This window comes from Anser anser (genome assembly GCF_964211835.1).
Source record: "Anser anser genome assembly, chromosome: 6".
In the NCBI taxonomy this organism is placed as follows: domain Eukaryota; kingdom Metazoa; phylum Chordata; class Aves; order Anseriformes; family Anatidae; genus Anser; species Anser anser.
The window spans coordinates 33898875-33926198 of record NC_139726.1 but is presented as its reverse complement, the minus strand read 5'-3'; the positions used below and the strand labels follow the sequence as shown (position 1 = coordinate 33926198).

The 27324-nt window shown below is 44.9% G+C and overlaps 1 protein-coding gene and 1 long non-coding RNA gene across 15 annotated transcripts in view; one reads left to right on the top strand and one right to left on the bottom strand.

Annotated features, from left to right (window-relative positions):
* Positions 1-908: 908 nt before the first annotated feature.
* LOC310901790 lies at positions 909-6558 on the bottom strand. Its single transcript, XR_014586161.1, has 3 exons — positions 6422-6558; positions 5465-5790; positions 909-4216 (listed from the first exon to the last, which is right to left on the bottom strand). It is a non-coding gene; the product is annotated as an uncharacterized lncRNA (long non-coding RNA).
* Positions 6559-6877: 319 nt separating this feature from the next.
* The window catches only part of UNC80 (unc-80 homolog, NALCN channel complex subunit), a 128924-nt gene continuing 108477 nt past the window's right edge, over positions 6878-27324 (top strand). For all 14 annotated transcript variants that reach the window (XM_083842102.1, XM_083842098.1, XM_083842101.1 and 11 more), the window contains exons 1-8: positions 6878-7015; positions 8296-8344; positions 15872-16028; positions 16673-16971; positions 19335-19458; positions 21248-21321; positions 21761-21900; positions 25443-25704. In XM_083842102.1, the coding sequence (XP_083698228.1) occupies positions 6924-7015; positions 8296-8344; positions 15872-16028; positions 16673-16971; positions 19335-19458; positions 21248-21321; positions 21761-21900; positions 25443-25704 (1197 nt within the window). In that variant the 5' untranslated portion in view covers positions 6878-6923. The remainder of the gene's footprint in view (positions 7016-8295; positions 8345-15871; positions 16029-16672; positions 16972-19334; positions 19459-21247; positions 21322-21760; positions 21901-25442; positions 25705-27324) is intronic.

Here is a 27324-nt window from a genome sequence, read left to right as displayed (position 1 = left end):
GCTGGTGAGTAGGAGACCCCAGGTCTGGGTGGGGATATCAGAAGGGTGGAGGGGCTGTGCTGGTGGTGGGGTACACAAGTGTGGAGTGCACGTGAGATGAGCACGTGGGTGCGTGTGTCTGCTGGCAAGCATCAGGGTGGACTGCCTGGCAAGGAGGAGAGCTGTGAAGAGGATAAGAGGGCCTGGGATCTGGGCAATGGTATTGGATGGTCAGAGGGGCTGTCCTGGGTACTTGAGAGGTGTACAAATGTGTTGTGCTGGTCAATCTGGGGCAGGGCTTTCATGAGTGAACTTCACCAGCTGGCAAGGAGGGAGGGGGCTTGGCTGCCTGTACTGAAGTCTCATAAGAACCCTACAGATAGGTGCAGTTGAAGGCAGCATCTTGTCTGCAGCAGTCTTTGTGGCTGTCTGCGTTGGTGTCTTGTGTATACGTGTGTGTCTTTGGGATGCAAGCTTAACTTCACTACTGACTGAATCTGCGAATAGGAAAGCAGCAGCCTTGTCCATTGTCCTGGGATGGATGTCCTGGGTCTCTGGGCTCCGGTGGCCAGGCAGGAGGAAACCCTGGGCCCAGGAGTGGCTGGAGGAGGCAGCTGCTTATCCCTTCCCCATCTGTAAAGAGATTGTGATTCTGATCTCTTCTCTGCCTTTCTCCTATTGTCTCGTGCATTTATATTAGCCAGAACTTACTTGGAAAGTGTTGCAAGGCACAATCTTGACACAGCCATGATAGAAATAGTTTTTCCTGAGCATAATTGCATGAAGAACAAATTAAGGTCTTCTGCTTTTTCTTCTGCTTATTCTTGCTTCTGACCTACTCTGTCTATTTCCTCTGTTAGCCCTTTTTTTTTTTTTTTTCAGGTAGCTGTAGCTGTTCCCCTTCCTTGCTGTCTCTGTTGATGTGATGCTCTTCTCTGGGAAGGGTCAGAGACAAGGGAAACAGCTCTGCGACGTTTGTTGCCACAGCCGGTCTGTCCAGACCTCCAGGAGACCCCTCCGTGTTCTGGGAGGCCTGAAGCAACAGAACAACTTGGTTGTTTAGTGTTGAACGAAGTGGTGGTGGTGCGGTGTTGGGCTAGGGAAAAAACATGAGGAGAGACTCCAGAAAAGAGCTGTCTGCCTCACTGGGGTTCTGCAGACTGAGAAGCAAGTGGGACATACCTGGTAGGCTCTTGGAAAAATGCAGAGCCAGATGCAGGGACACCTCATGCATGTGCTGAAGCTGGGATGATAGTGGAGCCAAAAGCAGCTCTAAAATGGAGGGTGTATTGCACAGACAGACTTGAAAGCACTTGTGCAGACCTTGGCTGTGTTTAGCAAGGTTCTCTGTGCTCCTCAGTACAGTGTGCTGTGATCTCAGAGGTGCAGCTAATGTGATCATTCTACTCTATATCTGTGAACCACCTACCTGCGTTTCCTATGCTTCACGAAATTAGGCAAGTCGATTTTCACTGCTGCACTGTGCCCAGGAGTGCAGGCAGGTGTCATAGCAACTGCCCGGCGCTCGTCCTGGCCTCCCGCACATCTCATCTGCAGAGCAGCTCTAGTGGGAAGTGCTGTTTGGTAGTACGTAACACAGAGGTCTTTCTGAGGACGTTTTTTTGTCAAACCTAGTGTGCAATATTGACCTTCGCCTCCTGTTTTTTATTATTTTGTGCTTGCATCTTTTTTGTTTAAACAAAAGCCATATATACAATATTAGGAACTAAGGAAAGCAGGGGACTGATCGGAAGTTCTCTCTTTGTGGCACCACTGGAGTGCTAGTACTTGGGTGCCATCAAATGCTGACTGCAAATCTGAGAGCCTCCGCTGCAAGCAAAAGTTCAGTGTAGGTATTTAAAATCTTCCAGGCTATAAAGTTCCTTCTCTTAAACTTGCAATTCCCAAGCTGCAAGCTGGTTCGCTTACTTACGTGGGTAACAGAGAGTTTGTGTGTCCCTTGTGGTGGGGCTGGGGGCATTGTCTGCAAAACAAGGTGAGAATAAAATTGGCCTCTAGATGCTATTGAAGTAATATAACCACACTTGCTGCCTCTTGGGTTTAGTGCTGGTCACAGCCTGGTGAGATTGGAGAACCTGCACCTTTGTAACTGCCGTTTTTAAAAGAGTGACAGCTGTTGATTTGCTCTCCGATTTGTTTTTCATCAGTGTGTAAAAAGTTCTGTAGCCTCAAATCCCAGTACAAGTAGAGTTGTTCAGGTGTCTCTGTGGCAGTCTGTTGGAGAGCAGTGCTCTGAACTCAGTGGCAGCTTTGTCCAGACCTGCAGGCGGCACCGAGGTTGCTATTTATATTGAGATGTTCCAGCTGGAGTACAGTGGTTTCAGCTCGGTGCTCCAGGGTACACCTGGTAAGTATTTGTCACATTAGGCTTGATGTTACATTCCTTTTTTTTTTTTTTTTTGCATAAGATATACACTTGACTCTTTAATCTACCTGTTGTCACAGGAAGCTGTTAAAAATTACTGAGCTACAAACAGCTAACTTGGAGAAGGCCTTTTTTGGCTCTTGCATCAGTTAGATGAATTGATACCTCCTGCATGTATTTGTCTTAGTTACAGCTGCAAATTAACCCAGCCCTGCAGCTGGCCACCTTGGGCCCTCCCTGCTGCCAAAGCGGCTGAGGTGAGCTGGGTTGTTCCTTCCCAGCTTGCCTGGCTCCGGCTGTGTTGGCCCTTCCCCATGGGTGTCTGGGGCTGCGCAAGCTTGACTTGCTAATGCTGGTGTGACAGCATGAGGAGCTGGCTGTGCATGGGGAAGGATAAAGGTAATGCTGTACTTCAAAGTGATGCTTTTCTCCTGTAGAGTCCTCCGAGGATGTAACAGAAAGCCAGGCAGGTGTACTGAAATTAGTCTTCCTGTATTTTGAGCAATGGCTGGTGTTGCAGGGTGTGGAGCTGGCACCCAGTGACATAGTGTGTGCCCCAGGCCTGCTCTTCTTTGGGCTGAGAAGAGGACTTTTGGATTCCCCTTGGAGCTTGGGGAAGTGCTGCTGGCGAGCTTCCAAACTGCCTTCCCTTGGAGTGCCTCCCTTTGGGGCGGCAGTGATGTTTAATGGGGGGCTGAAAGCAGTGAATGTCCCATAGTTGTTGTGGGGAACTTTGTGGCCACATTTTTGTCCCTCTCTGTTTATCCCTAAGTGGCTGGCCTGGACTGACCAGTGAGTGCCTCGGGGGTCCCCGTCAATCAGTAACAGCTGTAGCAGTCTGTGAGTAAGCTGCAGTGCTCCTTCTGCTCTTGCCTCTGTTTCTGTGTAGCAGAGGATGGGAACAGTAAGCTCACAGTTAGAGCAGCAAGTGGGAAGGTGGTGTAAGTGGCTGCTTCTAGAACGCAGAATAAGGAGAGATGCCAACCTTGCACTTGTTGAGGCCTTAACAAAATCAGTTGATTTCTTTTTCTTTAATTGCAAATATCATTAAAACTTTCTTTGTCATCATATCATGCTGTTCTTTGAAAGGGTGATTGTCACTGCCTTATAATTACTAAAACTCAGACTAAAATTAAATTTCAGATTTGTTGCTTACTGAAATTATGCTATATTCAATACCTTTATAATATATTACAGGACTAGAAAAAGCAGTTTTTTAAAAACACATTTATCATTCCTAATGCATTGTTTCACTTCTGACTGTCAAGAGGCATTCTGTAAGGGATTAAACTCAAATTCACTTTCCAGACATAAAAGTTTGCATGTAGAAGTAATTTGTTTTAACCAACTTTTCTCTGCAGTTAGTTCTTAAAAGATTTTAGAAATCAAGGTTGTTTCCTCCTCCTCCCCTCTTTCTGACCTGACTTGAGGGAAAAAAAAAAGAAAAAGAAAATAAGAAACTTTTGTTTGAGCGAGCTAATCCTGAAACTAAAGAGGCCTTATTTCTGCTCACCAGCAGAAAAAGTTACTGCTAGTCAAACAAAAAGAAACAAGCACACACAAAAGAAAAAAAAAATCTTTATAATTTCTTGGTTGTAAACATATTCTTTAGGCTTTATTTAACAGATTACCTCCCAAATAACTGTTCTAATATTGCTTTTGTGCAAGAGGAGGATTTTAGCAAAGCGTAGGCCCCTTGGGGTCCTGTTGTCCGTGAGTGGAGAGCAGGGCCAGCTGAAGTCACTGCAGGGAAGTGCTGGCTTGGGGACTCAGAAAAACCTCCAGTAGGAGTAAATACAGGTTATTGAAGTAGTGGCACTGGCTTTTCAGCAAATCTGTTCCACCACATACCTGTAATCATAGAATCACAGAATATCCCGAGTTGGAAGGGACCCATAAGGATCATCGAGTCCAACTCCTGGCACCACACAGGTCTACCCAAAAATTCAGACCATGTGACTAAGTGCACAGTCCAAGTGCTTCTTAAACTCAGACAGGCTTGGTGCAGTGACTACTTCCCTGGGGAGCCTGTTCCAGTGTGCGACCACCCTCTCAGTGAAGAACCTCTTCCTGATATCCAGCCTGAACCTCCCCTGCCGCAGCTTGACATCATTCCCGCAGGTCCTATTGCTGGTTACTAAAGAGAACAGATCAGATCGGCGCCTGCCCCTCCACTCCCCCTCGTAAGGAAGCTATAGGCCGCGATGAGGTCTCCCCTCAGCCTCCTCTTCTCCAGTCTGAACAGGCCAAGTGACCTCAGCCGTTCCTCATACGTCTTCCCCTCTAGGCCCTTCACCATCTTCACCAGCCCTCCTCTGGACACTCTCCAACAATTTCACGCCCTTTTTGTACTGTGGTGCCCAGAACTGCACACAGTACTCGAGGTGAGGCCAGACCAGCGCAGAGTAGAGCGGGACAATCCCTTCCCTTGACCGACTAGCGATGCCGTGCTTGATGCACCCCAGGGTACGGTTGGCCTTCCTGGCTGCCAGGACACACTGCTGGCTCATATTCAGCTTGCTGTCAACCACAACCCCCAGATCCCTCTCTGCGGGGCTGCTCCCCAGCGTCTCGTCGCCCAGTCTGTACGTATAGCCAGGGTTGCCCCGTCCCAGGTGCAGGACCCAGCACTTGCTCTTGTTAAACTTCATGCGGTTGGTGACCACCCAGCTCTCCAATCTGTCCAGATCTCTCTGCAAGGCCTTTCCACCCTCATCTGAGTCCACAACTCCTCCAAGTTTGGTGTCAGCAAATTTGCTCAGAACACCTTCTAGTCCTACATCCAAATCATTTATAAAAACATTGAAGAGGACTGGCCCTAAAATGGAGCCTTGAGGGACCCCACTAGTGACCATCCGCCAGCCAGATGTGCCCCATTAACCACAACCCTTTGAGCCCTGCCCATCAGCCAATTGCTCACCCACTGCATGATGTTTTTGTTTAGCTGTATGCTGGACATTTTGTCCAGTAGGAGCCTGTGGGAAACCGTGTCAAAAGCTTTGCTGAAGTCCAAAAAGATCACATCAGCTGGTTTCCCTTGATCGACTAGATGGGTGATCTTATCATAAAAGGAAATCAAGTTAGTCAAACAGGACCTACCGCTTGTGAACCCATGGTGGCTGGGACCAATGGCTGCATTGTCCCCCAGGTGCGCTTCAGTAACTTCAAGGATCATCCTCTCCATAATTTTACCAGGCACTGACATGAGACTGACAGGCCTGTAATTGCTAGGGTCTTCTTTCTTGCCCATCTTGAAAATTGGCACATTTGCCAGCTTCCACTCTGCTGGGACCTCTCCAGATTCCCAATACTGTTGAAAAATAATTGAGAGGTCCCATGATGATGTCAGCCAGCTCTCTGAGCACCCTGGGATGAATCCCATCCGGACCCATGGACTTGTATGGATCCAGGTGGAGCAGCAAATCCTGGAGGAACAAAGTAAGTGGTGTTGATCAGCTCCTCTCCTGTTCCAGGAAGGAATGACCTCAGTGAGCCTTTTTCTTTAAGTGCCTGATATTAAGTGGCGTAATTGAAAGACCGTCAGAGATGTGGCCTTGACTTCCAGGAGCATCTCTCCTTAAACTTGCTTTTTTTTTTTTAATAAAAACAATGGAATTTCACAAAAATCCTTGAAAACAATAAAAAGGGTGGGCTTTTGTTGGTGTTCCATTTTGTTCTGTTAGCTAGCTGTGGTGGCATGTTATCTGCTGATACCCCGTGATACGTAAGCAGGGCTAATCTAACAGAAACACTTCCAGCAAACCTGAGTTGGTTGTATGTTAGTGTTACTCAAACCTGGCCGATTGCTGGTTGGAAGCACGAGTAGATCTACTTAGGCAGAGGTGGTGGTGAGTGCCAGTGCTTCTCTCAGCTACATCCACGTGGGGAAAAAAGCGTGGACTAAGTGCTTCTACCACTGCCCGCCACTCTGAGGGTTTACGGCTTGCTTCCCTTCCCTCCCTCTGGAGGCACACAGGTATCTCCCCTCCCAACAGCCTTCTGCTCCTGGAGGGCCGCTGCCTTCCTGGACGGGAGGGACGCGGGGACGCAGCTCACCCTACAGCAACAGACGAGCGGCAGGAAAATCCCTTTTCCTTTGCGGTAGGGGGGGGACGCTGTGCCGAGCCGGCCGGCCCCCGGTTGCAGGTTGGCGCCGCTCGGAAACTTGCCCGAGGAGGAGGAGGAGGAGGAGGAAGCAGGAGGAGGCAGCCGCGGCCCGGCGCTGGGGGAAGCCGGGTCCCGGGGCGGTCCCGGCCGGTGCCCCCCGCCCCTGCCCCCTCCCGGCGGCTGGCGGTGCCGGAGCTGTCCGCAGAGGGAGGTGCTGAAGGCAGGGAGGAAGCGGAGGGACGCGGACATCTTCGCTCCCCCAATTTCCTCCCTGCCTCCTGCAGCCATTTTGCACCAGCACAGCCGAAGGAGGTGTAGGAGGGGAGCGGGGGGGCTGGGGAGGATGAAGGGAAGGGGGTAAAGAGTTGCGGAGAGCAAAGAGGCGGCCGTGGGAGATCCCCACCGGTATGTCTGCTGAGACTGCCTCGCAGCAGCAGCTGTCATCAGCATCATGGTGAAAAGGAAAAGCTCCGAGGGCCAGGAGCAGGAGAGCGGCCGTGGCATCCCTCTGCCCATCCAGACCTTCCTATGGAGGCAAACCAGGTGAGAGCAGCAAGCCCTGGGTGCTGAGGATACAGCTCAACAGGGTGGGGGAGAATGGGGGGGGCGGGGAGGGGGCAGGCCAGCTGCTGCCCAGTGGTGGGGAGGCAGCGGTGATCACAGCCACAACGCGAAGGTGAGAAACAAGCTGTTCTTTTTGCACTCTGTGTAGAGCAATCGGTGTGTTTTGGGAACAGGGGAAGGATTTGAGGCAGGTTAATCCAATGGCAGTCACAGGCAGCATCTTGATTTGACTTTAAAACATCCTCGTGTGTGTGTCTGTGCGCCTCACCCCTCCTTGCTGCTCCCCGTCTCCCCCCTTTAAGAGGACTTGTGGAGCTCAGGTGCTAGGAGCAGCGTCCCTTGGTGCTGCATCGGACTTGCCGCTCTGCCTGCATCTTTATTTGCAGCCGTTCTGGAAGTGTAATCTATGCTTTGAGAGGTCAGCATGCAAACATACGTCAAAGTCTCACCCTATTTCATTGGATTGGAGAGTAATGATGTGTGAGGGGCAGGCTGAGTGTATGGTTGGGGCTTTATGTTCCTTGTGAATCCTGGCTGTCTCCTGACTTGCAAGAATTTTAAACTGAAAACACCGAGGGGGATGTGGGGGAAGGGTGGAAGGTTTGAAGGTTGTAGCTCTAATTAAAAGCCTCAGTCACAAAATCCCTTTATCACACAGTTTCCACATCCTCCAAGAATAATACATAATAGGGTGACCCGATTAATGTGTCCCCCCCACCCTTTTTTGCCCTTGGTGTAACAGATTCCATTTTGGAGGGGAATGACAGCAGAGGGTGGTTGTTTTCTAGCTACAGAGAACAGGCCTGCATTTCGTCAGAAGCCTTCTGCGTCAGCAGTAATGGAGGGAAATAATTAATACAGAACTGGCACATGGATCCCTAGCTTAAAATATAGGCAGGGCAAAGTTCGGTAATATTTAACACTTGTTAAACAGAACATTGTGAAAGCTTTTCAGTGTGGTAAAGTGGCTGAAAATTGTCTAATGGAAGATTTAATCTGCCCTCAAGACATGTTCTGTTCCCCATGGTTAAACTGCCATTTGGCATTTTAGCGTGGATACTGTCTTCTAGAAAAGGTAGTGGCACTTTGGCAGATGTCATCAACAGGTATCTGGGCATTCTTCTGCCTTCCTTTACGTTGAGTTTCTCAGCCTTTTGCCAACCTTTTGACATGAGAAAATCCTGAAAATAACTAAGCAGAGTTCAAACTTGAAGTATTGTCTTTCTAATGCTTTTTTTTTTTTTCCCCCCCTCCTTCAGTGCATTTCTAAGACCTAAACTGGGGAAACAATATGAAGCTTCCTGTGTGGTATGTACCCATTTCTCTTTTTCAGCTCTTATTAGCAACTAACATTTTATGCAATTTGATCTGACCCTGGTGGCTGATCCGCAAGCTTCTCAGCTCATAGCAGGAGTGGATTTAGTCCACCCAGCTTAATTTTGTACTTTCACCATGTGAAGGATTTGAAACCTTTTCCCATCTAGAGAATTTAGATATTGTGCACATCTCTAGGCAACAACAAAAATTTATTGCTTTTGGTATTAGTAGTTGGACTGACACAGTAAAGAATGGTGCAGACAGACTGAGCTGAGACAACCTGGGTCTAAACTTGCAGTTCATCACGTGTGCATGTGCTCACATGAGATTGATGTCATTTTGGTTTGTGATTATTGGATCTTTTTCAGAGTGACAACATTGAAAATCTAAACAATGTTAACAACAGACTTTAACCAATACTTTCTACCATTGTGCAAAATGAAAATGTCTCCTCCATTGGAAAAGAGGGGACCGTATTTTAGCGGCATAATTGAAGGGACTATTATGCAGATGCTGGTAACTGTTATTTGTAAATGCATTTAGTATTAAACCTCAACCTAGTGTGTAGAGGGAGAAAGGGAAGACAAGCAGCAAGTTCAGATAGGATGGTTATCTAGGGAACCGCACAATCCTTGAACTGTTGCTGATCTTTGGATGACTTAAAGTACATTAAGCAGTTGCAGCCAAACCTGACAGACTGGAAAAATGTGGTCTGGACATGTATCTTAATAGTTTAAAGTACTTAGGTCTCGCTGCAGCAATTTTCTGACTTCCTTCTCACAAGATATTAAGCTGGAGAAGTCCTAGCTACTGCTGACTAATTTTCTTCTAAGAAATCCATAAATTTTTCAGGGTTGTTCCTAGATACCAAATACTGGCAGAGGACTGTTGTCTTAGTGTGTTGGTGGGTGAAATGCATGGCAATTCTGGTATGTGGAGCTCAAAGCATCATCTCCGGTTTATACCATTGACAGCTCAGAGGATACAGCATGGAGTTTGTTGCCTCACGTCGTGCAGGAGTCTCAGGAGTGTGCAGGAGCCATGGCTTGATGCACCTCTAATCTGAGACTGTGGACCCACCTGTGAGCTTGTGTCATCTGTTGTTGTTGGATAGAGGGACAGAGCTTCCTTCTGCATTGGTGTGCCTTAGGCATATGGAAGCTGTGTCCTTCTACCTGTCTGTGTATGTGACTTCCTGGTGGTTCATGCTATGCTACTGAGAGCAGCCCCTCTCTGTCTCACAGATTGATTCTAAAGCCTCTTTCTTTCAGGAGCACGTACCAGAATTTACTAAGTGTAAAAAGCTGCAGAACAGCGTAAATCAAACGTTTCAGTCAAAGGAAAAGGAGCTCTGGAAAAAGGCTCAGGAAGGAAGGGGCCTTTGGGCTTGGGGATGGTCCTCAAGTGGTCAGGGGTGCAGATGGTACCAGGGCAATAAAGCCATGCCTGCCTTAAAGACCAGGGGGTTGCTTCCTTCCTTCAGCTGGTGCCTTGGAGTACCCAGCCTGGATTGTGCCACAGAATTGTGCAGTTACATACTGAACATGCTGTAGTCCTGGCAAAATGCCTTGGTGCTGAAGAGTCACAGCTTAGGCGTGGATGAGCTTGGCATTTTTTTTAAACCAATTGAACCTCTGTGACCCAAGGTCTGTGGTGCCATGCTTTGTAAGAAACCCCAACACCCCAAAGGGTAGGGGAGCTCAGTGTCTCAGGAGATGGGGAGAAGAAAGAAATGGGTTCACCGTGAATGCACAGAGACTGCATCAGTGCCTGGAAAAGAGATCTGGGATTACCAAAGGCATTTTACAATTATGTATGGCTCTTGCAGATATAAATATGGGGTTTTCATGCAACTAGCTTCCATGAAGGTGCAGCCTGCTTCAGCTGTTTAGATAAAGGAGAGCTTGATTATTCTCCACTTCTTAACATAATCATGAAATAATGAGCAAAAGCTTCCAAAGGTGGGGTTTCATTTTGAGGAAATGATGGGATGCAACCTGAGCTGTTGTATCTGCCACCTTCTTTTGCCCTTTGCTTTTCTGTCCCTAGCAATCCCCAGGAATGCCTGCCCATATCAGCACCTTCCACATTATCTAGTAGGTCAGCAGGGTGCTGGGTAAGTGGGTGAGACAGGTTTCCAGAGCTTGGCAGGTAGTTGGCTTATCTTCTGAAACATCAGGCTGTTTATCTAACACTGCTGTATTGACTAGCCTGCCTAAGAATACCGTGCACCTGTTATACGATCCGTCCTTTTTAAATTCTCTTGCCAGAATAGTTCTAGACATGCTACAGGCCGTTAACTGTCTGACACGACTGCACAGTGCTGTGTATTATTATTCTTGGCTCTCAACTTGCTGCACTAGGATTTGCTGCATATTGTGCATTGAGGAAGCAGATGCTGGAGGCCTAGACTCAGTCAGTACAGCATCTATTTTGTACGAGCAGATTGTTTTGGTTAGTTGAGCTTTGCTGTACACTTTATAATTTTTAATACTTGAGTGAAATGTAGCCCTTTCATAGCCCTTTCATTGTTTCCTTACCCAAACAACCTCACTGACTTTAGTTGGTCTATGAATATGGGCATAAAGATAAATACCCCCCATTGTCTTAAACTGTGTAAATGAACCCGTGTCTGAGTATAGATTTAATGTTCTTCCTTCTCCCTCTTCTGAAGCTCTTCTGCCCTGACTCAATCAAATTTCTAATGTGCCTGAATAAAAGCTGTAAATGACCTCAGTGGAATGTATGTGTTATACAGAGACAATGTGTTTTTTGGGGTAAGGGTAAGGGACTAAGGGATCGATTGTGAATTTTTTTCAGTGGTTTACATTGGCCATGGAAGAACCCAGGTGCTTTCTGGAGGATCCAGCAAATTCAAAGTTAATGCTTTTTGTTTTGCAAATGTGGTTTTGTTGTTGTAAACAATTAAAGAGTAGATATGGAATAACATTTAAAAAAAAAAGCCATTGGTAATGGTTGTAGAAGACTGAATCCGTGGATGCAGGAATTTTCTCTGAATAAAGTGCGTGGCATCTGTGCTTCATTGTCAATGGTTGTACTATCAGTATCTTTTTTGTTAATTTTACAATAGCCATGTATTCATAAAAAACAGAACCTGACCCCCTCCTGTGCTCTGTGCTCCTAGATTAATGTTTTCGATCTTTGTAGGTACAATTCTTACTTGGAGGACCTTCCCTAGACTGACAATTCTGTCTGCCTGCATTTCAAGTTCTCTCCAGTCAGTCTGAAGTGACATTAGCACTGGTTCTCTGCTTCCTACCATGATGCAGTCTGAGCTTTGGGAGAAGAGGGCAGTAAGAGAAATTCTGTGCTAGACAGCTCTATACGAAGCAGAAAAGTTCTAGGATAGTAGCTGTGAGAGCGTGAGAGGGCTATTTCATGCAAAACGTGTGCTTCGGGAGGTCAGATCTCAAGGTGTCTGGACTAAGATAAGGGATGGGAAAAGGGGCAATAGTTCAGTAACCCTGCTGTCCTAACTTACTGCTTTTTTTTTTTTTTTCAATTTTTTTCTTCCTCTCCTTGAGTCAGATCCTCTAGGGCTACTTCCCTGGAGGAGTGCTGCAGCTCTTCTGGCACTCCTGAGAGGATGGATCTGGGGGGCTGCCTTACATGGGGTGCTGCAGGTACGGCTCCCCTGGGCTTAGAGCAGGGGAAGCTCATAGGACTTGAGCAAAGTTGTATAGGAACCCGTGGCAAAGCCCAGCAGGAGCTGTTCTGTTCTGTACGGCTTCTCTAGGCTTCAGGCACCCTCTCCAACAGGAAGGTGGCACATGCTGACCCTGATCATGTGGTATTTGACGGCCTCTTTGATTCTTGGTTGGAGAGGAGGGTAAAAGGAGAACAGTAGCAGTGGGAAGGCAGCCAGACAAGGCTGACCGCTATTCCCTGTGAAAACAGATGGCATCACCAGGCCAAAACGAAGAATGTATGTGTAAGTGGCCCTGAGGGAGCTGAATGCACACACACAGCCCTGCTGAAAGCGGCTGCCCTTTCTCCAGCCAAGACATAGCACTGACTTTCCTCTCTGCCACCTTGGCCTTGGCTGATGTTCTTTATCCTCCTTTGACATATGGGGTGTTGCCATCAGGGACTAGCTTCTGTAAGTAGGTAACTTTGTTTTCTTAGCCAACTAGCAGTCCTGAGACTGCAGCCCCAGACATATCCACGGCATTACAATATCCCTCTTCTGACTGACTTAGAGGGAGCTTGCTTCGGACGTTCTCATTTAACCTTCTCGTTAAAGCATGTAACTCCTCTCAGCTGTAGCAGCACCTGCTAAGTTTTTGGGGGTTGAAAGTTAGGTCTTAATGTCTGTGTATTCTTTAGCACGTCCTGAAAACTAGAGTAGAGCCATTGCAGAGCAACAAGGAGGTGCTACAGGAGCAAATGCTAACCTGGAGCCTTGCATCTTGAATGTGTGGTATAGGCAGAAGCTGCTGTGAGCTGGACCTTTATGAAGAACTTGAGGCAAATCCCACGGGAGCACTTGTTTGAAGAGTCACATACTGCTGTTGGACTGCTTGTGGCTGGCGTTATCAGTGTGGGGAGTGATGCCAACTGGGTCTCACACTGATAGTACGTACACAGTGGTAATTTTGTACCAGCCAGTGCCTGTAGCATACAGGGATGCTCAGTAGTTTCTGTACAGGAGCCTTTGTGCTAGGAATGCCGTATGCTGCCAGAAAAATGTTATCTCAGATGCTTGGGATAACATATGCTGTTCCAGAAGTTAGTATTGCATTGGGCTGCAGAAAGATATTTAGCTTTATGCTCAGGCCAGGAAAGAACAGAAGAATCTTGTGGCAAATCATATATGAAAAGCTTCATGTGGCTCAGAAAACTAAAACGTTGAAGAGAATGTAAGCCTAATTTTAAAGTTGCAATTGCAGACTCCGTGGCCTCCCCTGGAGCCTCTGAAGTATTCAGAATATAGGCCAGAGCTTCCAGAAGGCAGTTGTTGCAGGACTTTCTCCCTGACACCATTGACAAGCGTGCACATAAGACCTTGAGTGGAAGGTCAGAGCACAGCAATGTGTCTTCTATCCCATTTCAGAACAGTGTTGCTGTTTCCAGTGACTTCTGTTTTCCTTGTCCTGCTGTATAAACCGAATAGCTTTGTCACAGTGCTGAAGTGTGAAGCCTGGCTCAGTTCTGATTCTTGTGCTTGGCAGGCCATCCAGAGAGCTAATTCAGCTCACTAGCCTGGTAAAAACTAAGAACTTCTGTGCTGAGCTTCATTTGGGCCTGTGGAGAGGCTTGACTTGGCTGTGAGCCCCACAGCTGATGCAACAGCAGAGGTGGGAGTGCATGGCTGAAGCAACAGGTGGGGAATGAAGGGTGGCACCCTGACCCCTTTGGGCAAAAATCAAAACAAGTTTTGCAGTGGCCCTTTCAGGCTCTGTGTTGTTTGTGACCACTTGTTAACCCTGCACCTCTTATCTTGCTTCCAGGGACACTGTGCGACTTCATTCCCCCTTTTGTTAGGTAACCCTGGCTGGGATAGTTGTTCTGGACCTCTGTTGCCTTTGTCCTAATGCTTTCGTGGGTGCTTCTGTGGTTTAATGACTTTGTAGTTCCAGATTTGGACAGAATACTCAGACCATAAAACGAGCACCAGGCTCCCTGCCTTGAAGGGGTGGGGTTCGTCTGCTGTTACTGCTTGTGTCCCTGCACGGGTAGGATGAATGGCAGGGGACTGGTTCCCTTTGTAGGGCTAGTGACACCCAACAGATCTCTTACAGGGAGAGTGATTTGGGTCTTCCTTTCTGTGATAGCCATGTTATCTAGTCCTGGTGCTAAGAATACATGTTACTGACAACCTAATCCATGGCACTTTTTTATTATTTTTTTTTTTTTACTAATCCCTAGGAAGCCAGCTCTTTTGTCCACATACTATAACTGATGCCTTCCGATTTCTGCTGTTGCTCCATAATGAGAGTTGGTTGACTTTTCTGACCAGAACCTGGGGGTTTCTAGTAAGTGGGCAACTTTCCACAGTTATGTTTGTTGGCAGCTCTGACATTTCATGTCAGCATTTTCTAAGGGTTGATTTGTGTGACTACAGGTGTAGTCCTCTGCAAGCATACTCAGTACCAAATACCTCTGCTACGTTGTACTGTCTGTCTGCCCTTCTCTTACTCTTCGCGCTGCTAATGGGGTGTTAGTCTTTGGTTGTAAGTACAGATGTACATTTTTCTGCCTCCACGCTGTCCAGAGCAGAGCCAGCTCCTACGGGGGTGCTGTCACCCCATGGTGACTATGTGCACTGGCACATCCTGCCTCTCAGCAGAGGGGCTCATGTTCGTCCCCACCACGGGACGTGACCACAACCTGAGAGGGGAGTGTGTGCAGCCGCTGGGGCATGCAGAAGAGTGCACGTTACCGCTGGTTATCATGGCGTGCACTGGAGTGGCTGGTCATTTAGGAGAGCTGGTTTGAGACTGCTGCCCTTTCAGCTTTCCTTTTTTCTAATTAAGTCTGTTCCTATCAATACCACGTTTATACGGGAAAAATTGTTATGACTAGTGTTGAAGGATAAGCTTTACGAATCTGGAGTGAGGGCATTTGAAACATCCATTAGGTCACAAATGCCAACAGTTACTTGAATGCCTGGAGCCTGATGAAATTGGTGGAAACAGCTTGTGAACAAATAGGTAGCCAGGAGGCTAAGCTTGTCTGTGGAAGGACGTACATTACCAGTCATGTATTTCTTAGCTTTAGGAACTTCAGTGAAGGAGTATAACTGCTTTTGTGACCCATAATGAGATCTTCCTATCTGGTCAGAGTAAGAGCGTATTGAAATAGTTAGAGCAACTAGCAATAAAGAACTTCCTTGGGGATTTCAAGGGCAGATAGTCTTATTTTGTGTTGTTTGAGGTGGAAATAATGAACTTGCTGCAGCTATCAGCTCTTTTAAGTGTTCATAAACTACGGCATCATGGCTTGCTGAAAAAAATTGTATACTGAGTATTTTTGTGGCAGGGTGTGAAAACATTTCCTAAGGCACGTATACCTTTAATGGGTTGCCCTTTATGTTACACTAAACTGAAAGAGCATGTGTGTGTGTGTGAAAGAGAAGTATACCCAGCTCTCAGCTCCACACATACAGGCTTCATTAGCTCCTGGGACTTCCAACAGGATTACTGGCATGCCAGGTTAATACCCAGCACAACTGTAAATCTGGCTTGATGCCAGGACTTACTTATATATGTGTGATATTTACTTTAACTCTTTTTTATTGTTATGTTATATTGAGTTTTGTATCATACATTTTATTATTGTATTATATTGAGTGGCCCATTCGTTTCCTAATTGAGTGTGTCCATGTGTCCGAGCTTTAGCTACCATCCATATCTTACAGGAGGAATATTCTAAGGTATGATTTAGTTGTATACTGAAAACTTACAGATCACAGTTTTTTAAAACAGAATGTTTTATGTCCTAGAATGTCTGTGCAGAAATAGATGTACAGAGTCTTTTTTTCCTCTTTCCTTACAGTCTTTTGAACGAGTTTTAGTAGAGAACAAGCTGCATGGCCTTTCTCCAGCACTCTCTGAAGCCATCCAGAGCATTTCTCGCTGGGAACTTGTCCAGGCTGCGCTCCCACATGTGCTGCACTGCACTGCCACATTGCTCTCCAACCGAAACAAGCTAGGTTAGTGCTCATGAATTTGTTTTTCCATTACTGAAGTTATCAGTCTGAACATAAGATTGATGCTCAGCATGTCACAAAACATGCTTTAAACCCTAGAATTAGGATTCTAACGAGGAATCCTAGTATATTCTGTGGGTTACACATTTCATGTTCTGTTCTCATTTATAGCAGGGTTACCTGGGAGGGTTTCCTCAGTGAAGTCAGTGGTGTGCTAGCTTTAGAAATCATGAGCTGAAGAGTCAAAGTAGTTCAATGACATTTTGATAGTTAATTTCCAGATACGCTAAAACTAGCTTTAGCAGAAGCCTCACAGTACTTACTTGCATTTTGTCTTATTTGATGGAGTCAAACAGATGAGGCTTTCAAGCTGCCATCTTTTAGGACCGCACTGTGTCCATGCATTCAGTGGCCCTGCCACTGACTTTTCAGGGACTGAATTGCAAATGCTGTGAAATAAATGGAGGCTTGTGAATTAGGAGTTTTCAAATAGAACAGAATGTTGAGACTGTTAACGCAGAACTTTAATTTTCAAGCTCCCATTAGGAGGGAGGTTGGATGCCCAGTTTCCTGTATGGCTCTGAAATTTTTGACAGTACCATTAATGGAAAGCCTGTGAGATACTGTGATGCGTTTTTCTCATTCAGGACATCAGGATAAACTTGGTGTAGCTGAAACAAAGCTGCTTCACACTCTTCACTGGATGCTGCTGGAGGCCCCTCAGGACTGCAGCAATGACCGATTTGGAGGAGACAGAGGTTCTAGCTGGGGAGGGAGCGGTAGTGCCTTTATCCACCAGGCTGAAAACCAGGGATCACCCGGACATCCCCAGCCCAGTGCCACGAATGATGAGGAGGAGAATAACAGAAGGAAGTTCTTCCAGAACTCCATGGCCACAGTGGAGCTCTTCGTGTTCCTCTTTGCTCCTCTTGTTCACAGGATTAAAGTAAGTAGAACATCAGTGGGGTACTTGTGTAGAGATGCCTCTGAGCAGGGAAACAGTGATTCAGCCTTTCCAGTGACATGAACAATCACTGTAACATCAGGCAGGTACAAAGGAACATAAATCTGAACTGAGGCATTTTCAGGCCCTAGGAATATCAAAGATCTGTGGCCCGTATGGAATATTTGGGAGCCTGGAACCTGCTGAAAGGATTGCAAGCTTTAGCTTGCTCCAGTGTCTCTCACTCATTGCTCATAAGGACTGTGCTAGCTTTTCAGGAATTCCACCATGGGGCTGCTGCTGAGGCTTGTTGTTGTCATCACTAATCATCTTGATGCTGATTACCAAGATTGCTTTATAGTGGTATAAGCATGAAGTGGCAGAGGCAATTAAGCATTCCTTTGTTCTGAACTTGGAAGCGGGCTGCAGGCTCCCTGTCTGCCAGAGTCCTTCGGTTGGTTTTATGCTGAGTGCATCAGCTTTGCAGAGCTGTGTAACGAGGAGTCATTTTCTGCACGCTCTGACTCCTCCCTCTTGTCTTTATGCTCTCTAGAGAGCTGCTATTTAGACTTCACACTTCCAGGTAGGCTTCAAATGAGAAACTGGGTCTGAAGAGCAGGTGGTCAGAAAAGGTCTGTAAAGTCATGAAGGACTGGAGTCTGTTGTGTGTTCTAACACCGCCTTGTGCGCTACAGCAGTTGAAGAAGATAAGGAAGTAGAGGAGAGAAAGGATAATCATTCTGTTAAGGCAGGTGAAAGTGGGTCTGGAGAGCAAACTTCCTTCCCTACTTCTGTTACCAAGTGTCTGTACAGCTCAATTTATGTAACCCAAATTCTTCTTAGTCATTTACTAGTTCTCCATTTTCTCTGTGAGCTATGGAGACATGGAAGAAAGAAGCACTGAGTTCTTCCCAGTGCTACATGCACCACTGTGGGCTATCATTTGAAAAAATAAAATGAAGCTGGAGGTAGACCCTGGTTGTTTGAGACAGTGTTTCCAAATTTTCTGTAATCATCTTTCTCAGATTTATTTCCCATTTACGAGATGGGATTAATAACAGTATCTCAGGTTCACCTTGAAAAAAATGTAGGAAATATCCATGAATCTCTGAGATATTGTAGTCATGAACACTTGAAAAGCCCATGAAAACATGCATTTCTGTCATCAAAGCAAAGCTTAAAAAGGATAAGGTAAATGAGGCATATAACTGGCTTTCTAAGTCAGCATTGCCACCCCTGTGTTTCATGTAGGTAGGGGTGTCGGGGGAAGAATATGACCTACTAACTGAAATAGTGGATGTGTCAAGGAAGATGATACTTGTTTACAAAGGAAGGCCTAAGTGATGGAATTTTAATGACTTCTGGGAGGATTTACATATTTTGCAATGTATTCTTAAACGAGACTTTGTGGGCATGGGGTGGTAAGCATGTAATCCTGTAATTTAACAACTTGAGTTAAGTGTTTACATTTCCAAAAGCTGGCAGTGCAAAGTAAAAATGCAACACATTATTGCTCCCACTTTCTGATTACAGACAGTGAGGCAGATGAGGCTGTGTCAACAGAAGACAGTGGCTGCAAGGATGCTACTGAGATTGCTATTACCAGTGTTTCTGGGGCTTGAGGGGGATAGTGGGACTATGCTAACACTAGTGACTCCTCATGTAGGTCTGACCTTCGGTCGGGTACGGGCATACCTGCACCTTGATCTTGCCAAGATTTATTTGTGTGCTGATTTACACAATTTCAGCTACTTGCACATGTAAAAATCAATGATGGTGCAAGTGCTAGCAGTGCCGATGTCTCTCCATAGACGTATCTCAAGTAGTAACAGTGTTGCTATTAATAAGAACATTATTTTATATTAATATTTCATACTGATTTGATGCATTTCATGTTATCTCAATTTCTAACCAATATATTAATATTTAATATTATTCTTATGGGGCATAAGACCAAGTCTCAGGAGTGTAAATGCTAAGGTTAAGATGAAATTGAATACTAAATATGAAGTTGTTATTTATAGTCAGAAGGGTCACCAAGGCTCTTGACATAGGCATGGCCTTTCCTCTTATATCTTAAGGTCCTGAAAAAAGAGATTTCATTAGTGTGGAAGTTTCATTTTGGAAGAAGCCTTTTGTATATTTTTGTATATTGAGGTTTCCCTGTTGTTTTTTCATAGCTGTACTTGGAATGTATTGATGCCTGCTGAGTGGTGTCAGTGGCCACTGAGTTAGCATATACTGGCCGCAGAATGGCATGTAGTGTCGCTTATTTCTTGTAAAATCTGTCCATCAGGGAATGGACAGTCCTTTTAGTCTGGAAACAGTGCTCTTCCATGTGATACAATCTCTGTTTGTCTTTCTAGGAGTCTGACCTGACATTTCGGTTGGCTAGTGGCCTTGTTATTTGGCAGCCTATGTGGGAACACAGGCAGCCTGAAGTTTCTGCCTTCAATGCCCTTGTTAAACCAATCAGGAACATCGTTACAGGTCTGTGACTTTGCTGTGCAGGTGGGAAACCTTTCCTTTTCTTGGCTGCTTCTGCCTTATGTTCTGTAGCCATCATACTTGAGCAGTATGTTAATACTGCAGGAACTAGTTAAGTCTTTGAGAGTAGTTTCAGGCTGTTTCTCTTCAGAAACAAGTAATATTTGCATAATATTTAAATAGGAGATGAGAGAAATCACAAATAGGAAATGAGAAACTTCAGTGGAGTTACCGTTTTCTGTCAGCCTCATATCTCTGTTTCCCAATATCTTCCTTAGTTGCTAAGAAGGGTAAAGGCAGTATCTAGCAGCAGTCCAATGCTGGGGAAGGTTTTTCCAGACTGGTACTGGACATATTAACAGTGAAGAGCACACAGTCATCAGTGTAGGTTCTCTTCCTATCTAAAATACAAATTTCACCATGCTGTGTAATTAAATGAAGTAGTTTCAAGAGGCTTGCTCCAAGGCAGACTTAGATTGCCAATTCACTTTTATATACTGTAAGGGGTTGCTCCTCATTTGTTCCTCAGCCATAATGAGACTGGAGTGGGGTCCTTAGGCTTCTAAACCTTTGTGTCAGACTTAGTTCTAAAAATCCTTTTTTACTATTGCATTTTTAGATAATAGTTTTGCATAATTCCTATAAACTAGTCAATTGTAAGTGTGCTGGTTATATCACTGTGGCATTGCTTGCTCGTTCTTAAAAGCACAGAACTGTAATTTTCATAGAAGTGAAAATGTAGTTAGCTAAATCTGATTTTTCAAATGTAGCAAGTTACTTTGGATATTGTATTTCATTCTGAAGGTTTTACAGGCCTCTGGGACAGTACAGGATTGGAAAGGTAGAAGTCTTTCAACTGATTTGAAATAGTCTGTGACATCTAGCTCTCCCTTTACCAGGCTTCAACTTTTGGAATTAGAAAATAGGATTTCAGCCCTGAAAATAACAGAAGCAACTAGTCCTAAATTTTCTTTGACCCTTAGAATTTTTTCTTTAATGTTTTGGCGTATGGTCAGAAAAACCCTAAAGTTACTCCCTTCAAGAGTGAAGTCTAATAGGAAAATATTCTGTTATGTTTTGAAAATGTTTCAAGAGAATGGAAATAGTAATTGGAAGGACATTCTATATGTCAAGGGAGCTTCTGATGTTGTAGCATTCTTGTCTCAAATTGTGACAAAGTTAATTTTACTTAAGTTCTCCTTCAAATGAGAAATCGAAAAAAAAATCTACTGCAGAAGCTTTGCAGTATTTTACTTGGAGTCGGTCTGATACTAAGTTGCATCTGGATAGCTTGTGATATGACAGGATTTCAAGAACTGTCATCCTAGTCTTTGTGATGCCCTTGTTCTTCTTCAGTACTGCTGATCAAACTTTCTCTGTGACATCTGTGTGCTTTCTGTGATGAAGGCATTTGTCAAATTGGAAATCACAACACATTCAGAGAGATGTAACCTAGAAAAGAAGCTGAATATACATGGAAATAGGAGGGGGAAGGAGACACAAAATAAAATGCACTAGTATGCACAGGAAAACAGTATAATGTCATATGGACTTAGGATAAAATGTAAATTCAATTTTTGTTTTTAAAGAAATGGTGATTTTCAGTAGACAATGCTGTTGACAGAACAATTTAAAAATGTGCAAAAGTTAAATGTTTTTTTTTAATGGTTAATGCCTAGGAAGTTTGCAGCAGAGAGATGCTGCTTTTTTTTTTTTTTCTTTATCATTTCAGTTGGTGCAGTTTACATATTAGAGGTGGTTTCTGAAATGATATTTCATTTTATTTTGTCAGCTAAAAGAAGTTCTCCTACCAACAATCAGAGCGTGACTTGCGAATCCCCTAATCTGGACAGTGGTCATACAGAGGTGAGTTCCATGCGAAGCTCTAGATGGCTTGAGTGAGGAGCTGAGGGAGGAGGGAAATGAATGCCAAAACAGCAGCTGCAGTCATTACCCTAAAGTAATCCGTGTTCAGAAATTACAGTTGCTCACAGTTCTCCTGACAGCTCCCAGCCTTGTCTGCAGTGGAACCAAAGGGTATTGAGATAGTTGTCAGGGTCTTCTCGGGCTTATTGTGTCTCACAGGATGGAAGCCTGATGTTACATATTTTCTTGGGTTAGAGCCCTGTCTTACCCTTTGGTTATACAGTTCCTCATACTGTGAAAGCCCAAGGCTTAACTGCCCGTGTTATTATGGTATAAGTAATACTTGTGTCTAAGCATAAACTGCAGTAAGGAAACAAACTAATACAGGACGGATAAATACGTTTGTCTACCTATTTCCATTTATTGAAACTATCCAAAGGGACTACAGGTGGTCTGTGAGACAACCCAGCCAGATTCCGTACCTCCAAAGCCCACTGTTTCAGCATGTCATCGTGGAAATTCCCTGGATGGAAGCGTGTCCTCCCAAACCTCTCAGGAGAGAGGCACCCCACATCCCAGGTACAAACCCCTTCAGCAGAAAGTTAAGCTGTTGTAACTCAATGGGGGAGGTCACAGAGGTCCTCATGAATCTGCTATTGTTCCTAAACCCCAAGGGTGCTGGATGTTTATCTCAGACTTGTAATTCAACAGATCTGTTTTGGGGGCTGAACAAGGTGGTGACACTTGATATTCAGTGTCACTCATCGGAGAAATCTCCAGCTGGCCTGTTGTGGCGCTTTATTTGGTCTTTTCTAATACACTGGTTTCTGGTTTCTCATAATTAGAGACCTTCAAATAACCTGCAAATTCAGCTCTTCTTAGCTGAATTCAGCAACTAGTATCTTTTCTGTCTTCCTTCTGAACAAATTTTATTTCCCTTTAGCAAGGATTTTTGTAATTTTCTCTCCATTGCTGTCATTATGCTTTCTCTTCATCCTGCTGCTTAGTCAGCTTGCTTTGGACTCCTGACCAAAAGAAACAGACTGACAAAAAAGCACAGCCACACAAACATCCTCCCAGCTTGCCCTGCAGAGTTCAGGCCACAGTTTTCCAGCGTGGCACTGCTACATTAATTTATTTTAATCTAGGATTGGGCAGGTAAAGATAGAACCAAATTTTCAGTATTGCGGGACACTCAGTAGTGCTATAAAGTAAATGAAGCTGATGAGTATTTTTTGGGGGGGTGGGCCGGGGGTAGTAATGATGAGGAACTGAAACCTAACTGTATTTCAAGGTCTCTGTGGTGGATGTAGGAGTCTCACTTCAACTCCTCATGACAATTTTGGTTCTGGTGCTTATCTGTTTGGGGAAATGTCATACCCAAAACAGCAATGTTTTAAGACATTGCTTCATTACAGAAACAGAAGAAATGTGGGATGGAGTGGGTTTCTGGATAGAATCTAGGAACAGCTCAGATTTCTCAAAAAGGGATTTGATGCACCTTTTTCCCTGGTGGAAAGGGCAAAGCTATCCTCTATGGCTCTGATCCTATCAGGAGGTTTCCCATGGGATTTTTTATCAAGCCTCCTGTCAATTCTAGGTGTTTATTTAATTTGTATTAATGTGAGCCAGTAAAACTGAAGTTGGGCACAGAACTGCCTTTCTGTGTAAACACTGCTGCTCAGAGAGGCACAGCTGTACAGGAAAAAAAAAAAGGGGGGGGGGAAGCAGTCTCTTCTGAGAAGACGGAATCAGGTGATCAATTTGTCAGGCTGGCTCTGGTGGTTGCTAGGGAGATGGAGCTGCAGACAGGCACTGAAGAGAGCATCATTATGTCTCCTCGTTCGCAGGACTCATTGATCAGTTAAAACTGTACTGGGAGCTTTGGTTGCCACGCAACAGACAACTGGGGAGCGAATATTGTTTACTCTGCTTACCAACAGCTGCAGTATTCCTTTGTCCTTGGGCCTGGGGTTGGAGGAAGACTTCCTTGCCACTCTCCCTGCAATCACAGGCAGCCACGAGCAGTGGAAATGAACACCAGGTTTCCTTCTAAATGAAGCACAGAATTTAATTTCTAGTTCTTCAGACACTTAAGAAAATGGCTTGTTCCTCTGATCCTGGCTAATTACCCTGCTCCTTTCAGTGAAGTGCTCCACTTACAGATGACCACAGTATAAGGCTCTGGAGCAATTAAAGCCACAGCCCGTCGTCCAGCTGCTGCCTTGAACGCTCTGCTTTGGAAATACGCTTTGCAGGACTTCAGTGGCAAATGGTTCATAAGGAGAACATGTCTTGCTCCAGGCTTCTTGTGCCTAGCATTTGCCTGTGCTGCATACAGAGGAGCACGAACACTGATCTGGGTCCTGCAAAGTGACCAGGGAGCAATGCATCATCCTTTACGTTTCCTTTGCATTTGCTGCTGAGGTGATGGGCGTTATTTCCCTTGCTGGTATACTTTTGAATATCCCAGCTTAGTTTGTGTTTTTGGATAGTCTGTGTCTATTCGACACAATCTTAACTTGGACAAAGGCAGCCTTGAAGTCAAGTATATGGGAAAAACTTCATAGCATATTTCCATTTATCATTGCTTTCTCCTTTTTATTTTTTTAATTTTTATTTTTTATAACAGCTCATTTTAAAGTCATCAAATTTGTAACATCGTACCTTGAATACAGCACTAGGGAAAAGCTTTGAGTCTATAGATTGTGTTCTGTGACATATGCTGACACAGACAGGCTGGTCTGCAATCACCACATGCCTTCAACATTGGCCTGTGGGGCTGGCAGCAAACCAACTCCTGCAGGTTTGAGTTCTAGATCCACACACATTGCTCCAAGCCCAGCCTTGCCTCCTGCCCCTGTTGCCAGCCATGCAGTGTGGAGGAGGGTTCTTGTGATTCCCGGTGGTGTCAGCATTTGCTGCACACTTCTTTCTCCTCTGCCAGTTGTGTACCTGCCTGGGATGTGCAGGGCAGCTCTGTGACACTGAGCAGTGATCCAGTAAAGCGCTTTAAGCATGCACTTCGCTCTTAGCACTTAGAGGAGTTCCACTAGTCATTGCTGCTTCTTCCGTAATGTTTTGGGTGGCCTTGGACTCCTCTGCTCTGAATGTGGTGACACCTAGCTGGAGACAGGGGTGTCCTGCCATTGCTGTTCACATGTTGTTTAGTGGAGCTGATAATATAAATGGCTTAAAAAAATATTTGTTCTTGTGTTGTCTCCCAAGTGATTAAGAATACATTTCACATAAGTGGTTTTAATTTTCATAGAATCCAAAAATCACAGAAGTTCGTCTACAATACTTAGGAAATTCTGTGCTAAAACTTGTCAGGAAATGACACCACCTGAAAGGCAGGAAAGCCATAGTGAAGGCTAAAATGTTTTCCTTTTCTCTAGCACACCTTGTCAAGGAGGGTCTATAAAAGTAGTTTTTACTTGTATGAGATCAATTTAATTAGATTAAATGGTTACTTAATTTAGCTGCCCTGCCTGCTTGTTCTGTAATAGGGCCTGATGTGTACAAATGTAAACAGTTCCTAAATATAAATTATGAGTGTCTGAAGAGCAGATGCTCATGAGTTATCTGTTTCCAGCTGAACAAATTATTCAGTTAGCACAGGTGCATTAGGCTTGTCTTCAGACAGCAGCTTAAGAAAGCAACCCTATCCAAGAAAACACTTAACCAAACCTGTGCCTGAGCCCCCTAGGGAGCTGAAAGCTAAATATCCACTTACACGTCATCAGTAATGCTTTCCTCAGCCAGGGCCTTAGTCCCAAAGGGTCAGCATCAAATGTCCCCGCAAGCTCAGGCAGGCACAGCTGTGTGCACGTCCTGGTGATTGCTGCAGATGGCAGGAGAAAGTGAGTGGCTTACAGCTCTTGGCTGTTTAGGCTTCTGAGTGGAGCTGTTGGGTCTTGGGGTGGACCAGCACGTGTGCTAGGACAGAACTGGTCTCCAGCTATCAAAGAAAACTTTGTGGCATTGAATGACCTCTTAAGAACAGTTGAACATACAAACCTAACAGATCATCCTTGAGTGTCTCTTTATTCAGGGAGCAGAGTACTTAAGAAGGGTCTTAGGAGCCTGATTAACGTTTCTGCTCTTACTTTTTGGAACAGGCTGTCCATGGTGATCCCACCATGCCACAAGTCTCGCTATGCCACATACTTTGATGTGGCAGTGCTGCGCTGCTTGCTGCAGCCCCATTGGTCTGAGGAGGGCACGCAGTGGTCACTGATGTACTACCTGCAGAGGCTGAGGCATATGTTACAGGAAAAGCCAGAGAAACCACCCGAGCCAGAGATCACCCCTTTGCCGAGACCTCGCAGCAGCTCCATGGTGGCTGCCGCACCCTCTCTGGTGAATACCCACAAAACTCAGGTAAGCAGCTGCCATCAGTTGAATAAAAATAAAAAAAATAATAATTAAAAAAAACCTAACTGTTGTGGTGATGCTGGGAAGTGGTGGCTGGATGACTAGTGAAAAGCATAGCTTTGGTATTGGTTAAAGTGCCCAGAGGTCAGACGTGGGCATTGATTCAGAAGGAGACCCTGAGAACAATAAGGGGTTTGGAGGCAGAATCTGACTCTGAGCTGGTGACTGCTGAAAGCTTGAGGGTTGTTTTAGGATGATTATTCTAGGGTGAACAGTGATAAAATTAGTTTTTAATGTGGTAATATACTAATGGGTTTGTCAGAAGAAATCAGACTTGCTTTACTGAGCTCTCTTTGGCATAACCCCTCACAAGAGAGAAAAGGAATTGCTCTTCATATAGCACTGCACACTTCAGGCAAACGCTCGTGTTATAATAGCAAAGTAGACTTTGAAAGCTCTGGCAGTGAGCGAAAGACCTCTGTGCAGTTACCTCTTCTCCTGATGTTAATCTTAGTGTGTAACTCTTAGTGTGTACTCTTTGTATTTGCCAGCAAAACCTCAGTGGACAAACTGTCCTAATAGGTGTCAAAATTTACTCCCTATTTAGCTGGAACAGAAACCCCAGACTCCTGACCTCAGTGCAGTAAAGATCTCTGTGTTAGAGCGTAACTGTTTTTTAACTTTTGGGTAGCTTTTAACTTTTGGGTAGCTCATGGTTGATCAAGGGATAAAAAGGGGATGCGGCTGCAGTTTCTGTTAATCTCCTTGTTGATTTGTGATACTTTTAGGTTGTGCACTCTTCCTGTCATGTGGGCTTCTAACAGCAAATTCTGATTTACTGAGTTGGTGGAACTGCCTTACAAAATTTAATACAGTAATACAGGATTCTATTTTTGCAATCTAATTTTATGACACAGCTCAAGTAAGAGGCTCTATCTTCTGCTAATGTTGCTGTCAAATGTCTTTTTTGAGTCAGAACTCTTAGAATTTTTTTTTTTTTTTTTTTTTTCTTAAAAGCCTTGTATTCAGTGTTCTGGCAGTTTTTGATCTGTCATTTTATAAGCATAAAGGGCGGAATGTCTTTTCTCCTGTACAGCCAAGATACTCATAAGACAGAAGACAAGCATAAACAATGTAAATAATAATATTTTTATTTTAAAGTCTCAGGATTTTGTAGCCATTCTCATAATTTTTGTTAGGGCTGGTGGTTACTTGTGATTTTAAAGGCTCAGCAGTGGCGGTCTTGTTTAAACTGTTAAATTTTAGTGTCATTTGTATAAAATGTTGCCTGTTTTATCCCTGTAAAGGCTTGATATATCTCCATAAAGGCCAGGTGATACGAATTACTATTCCGTCTTAATCTACCTTTGCATGGGGATTTTATAGGATTGCTGTACAAGTACAGAAAATCCTCATTTTAATATCCTCTCCTGGAGGGAATGCTGCCTAAGTAGAACAGTACATTGGAAGATACTGCTGTTGAGGTGGTTCACTCTTTCCACCCTCGTACTGTTTCTTTGCCCTCGCTCAGAACAGCCCAGTTATTTTGCACGTGAACATGGTAGCTACTAGTGCAGCAGGACTGCAGTCAGTGGTTCTCAGCACACTGGCAGCGTGCATGGGGTT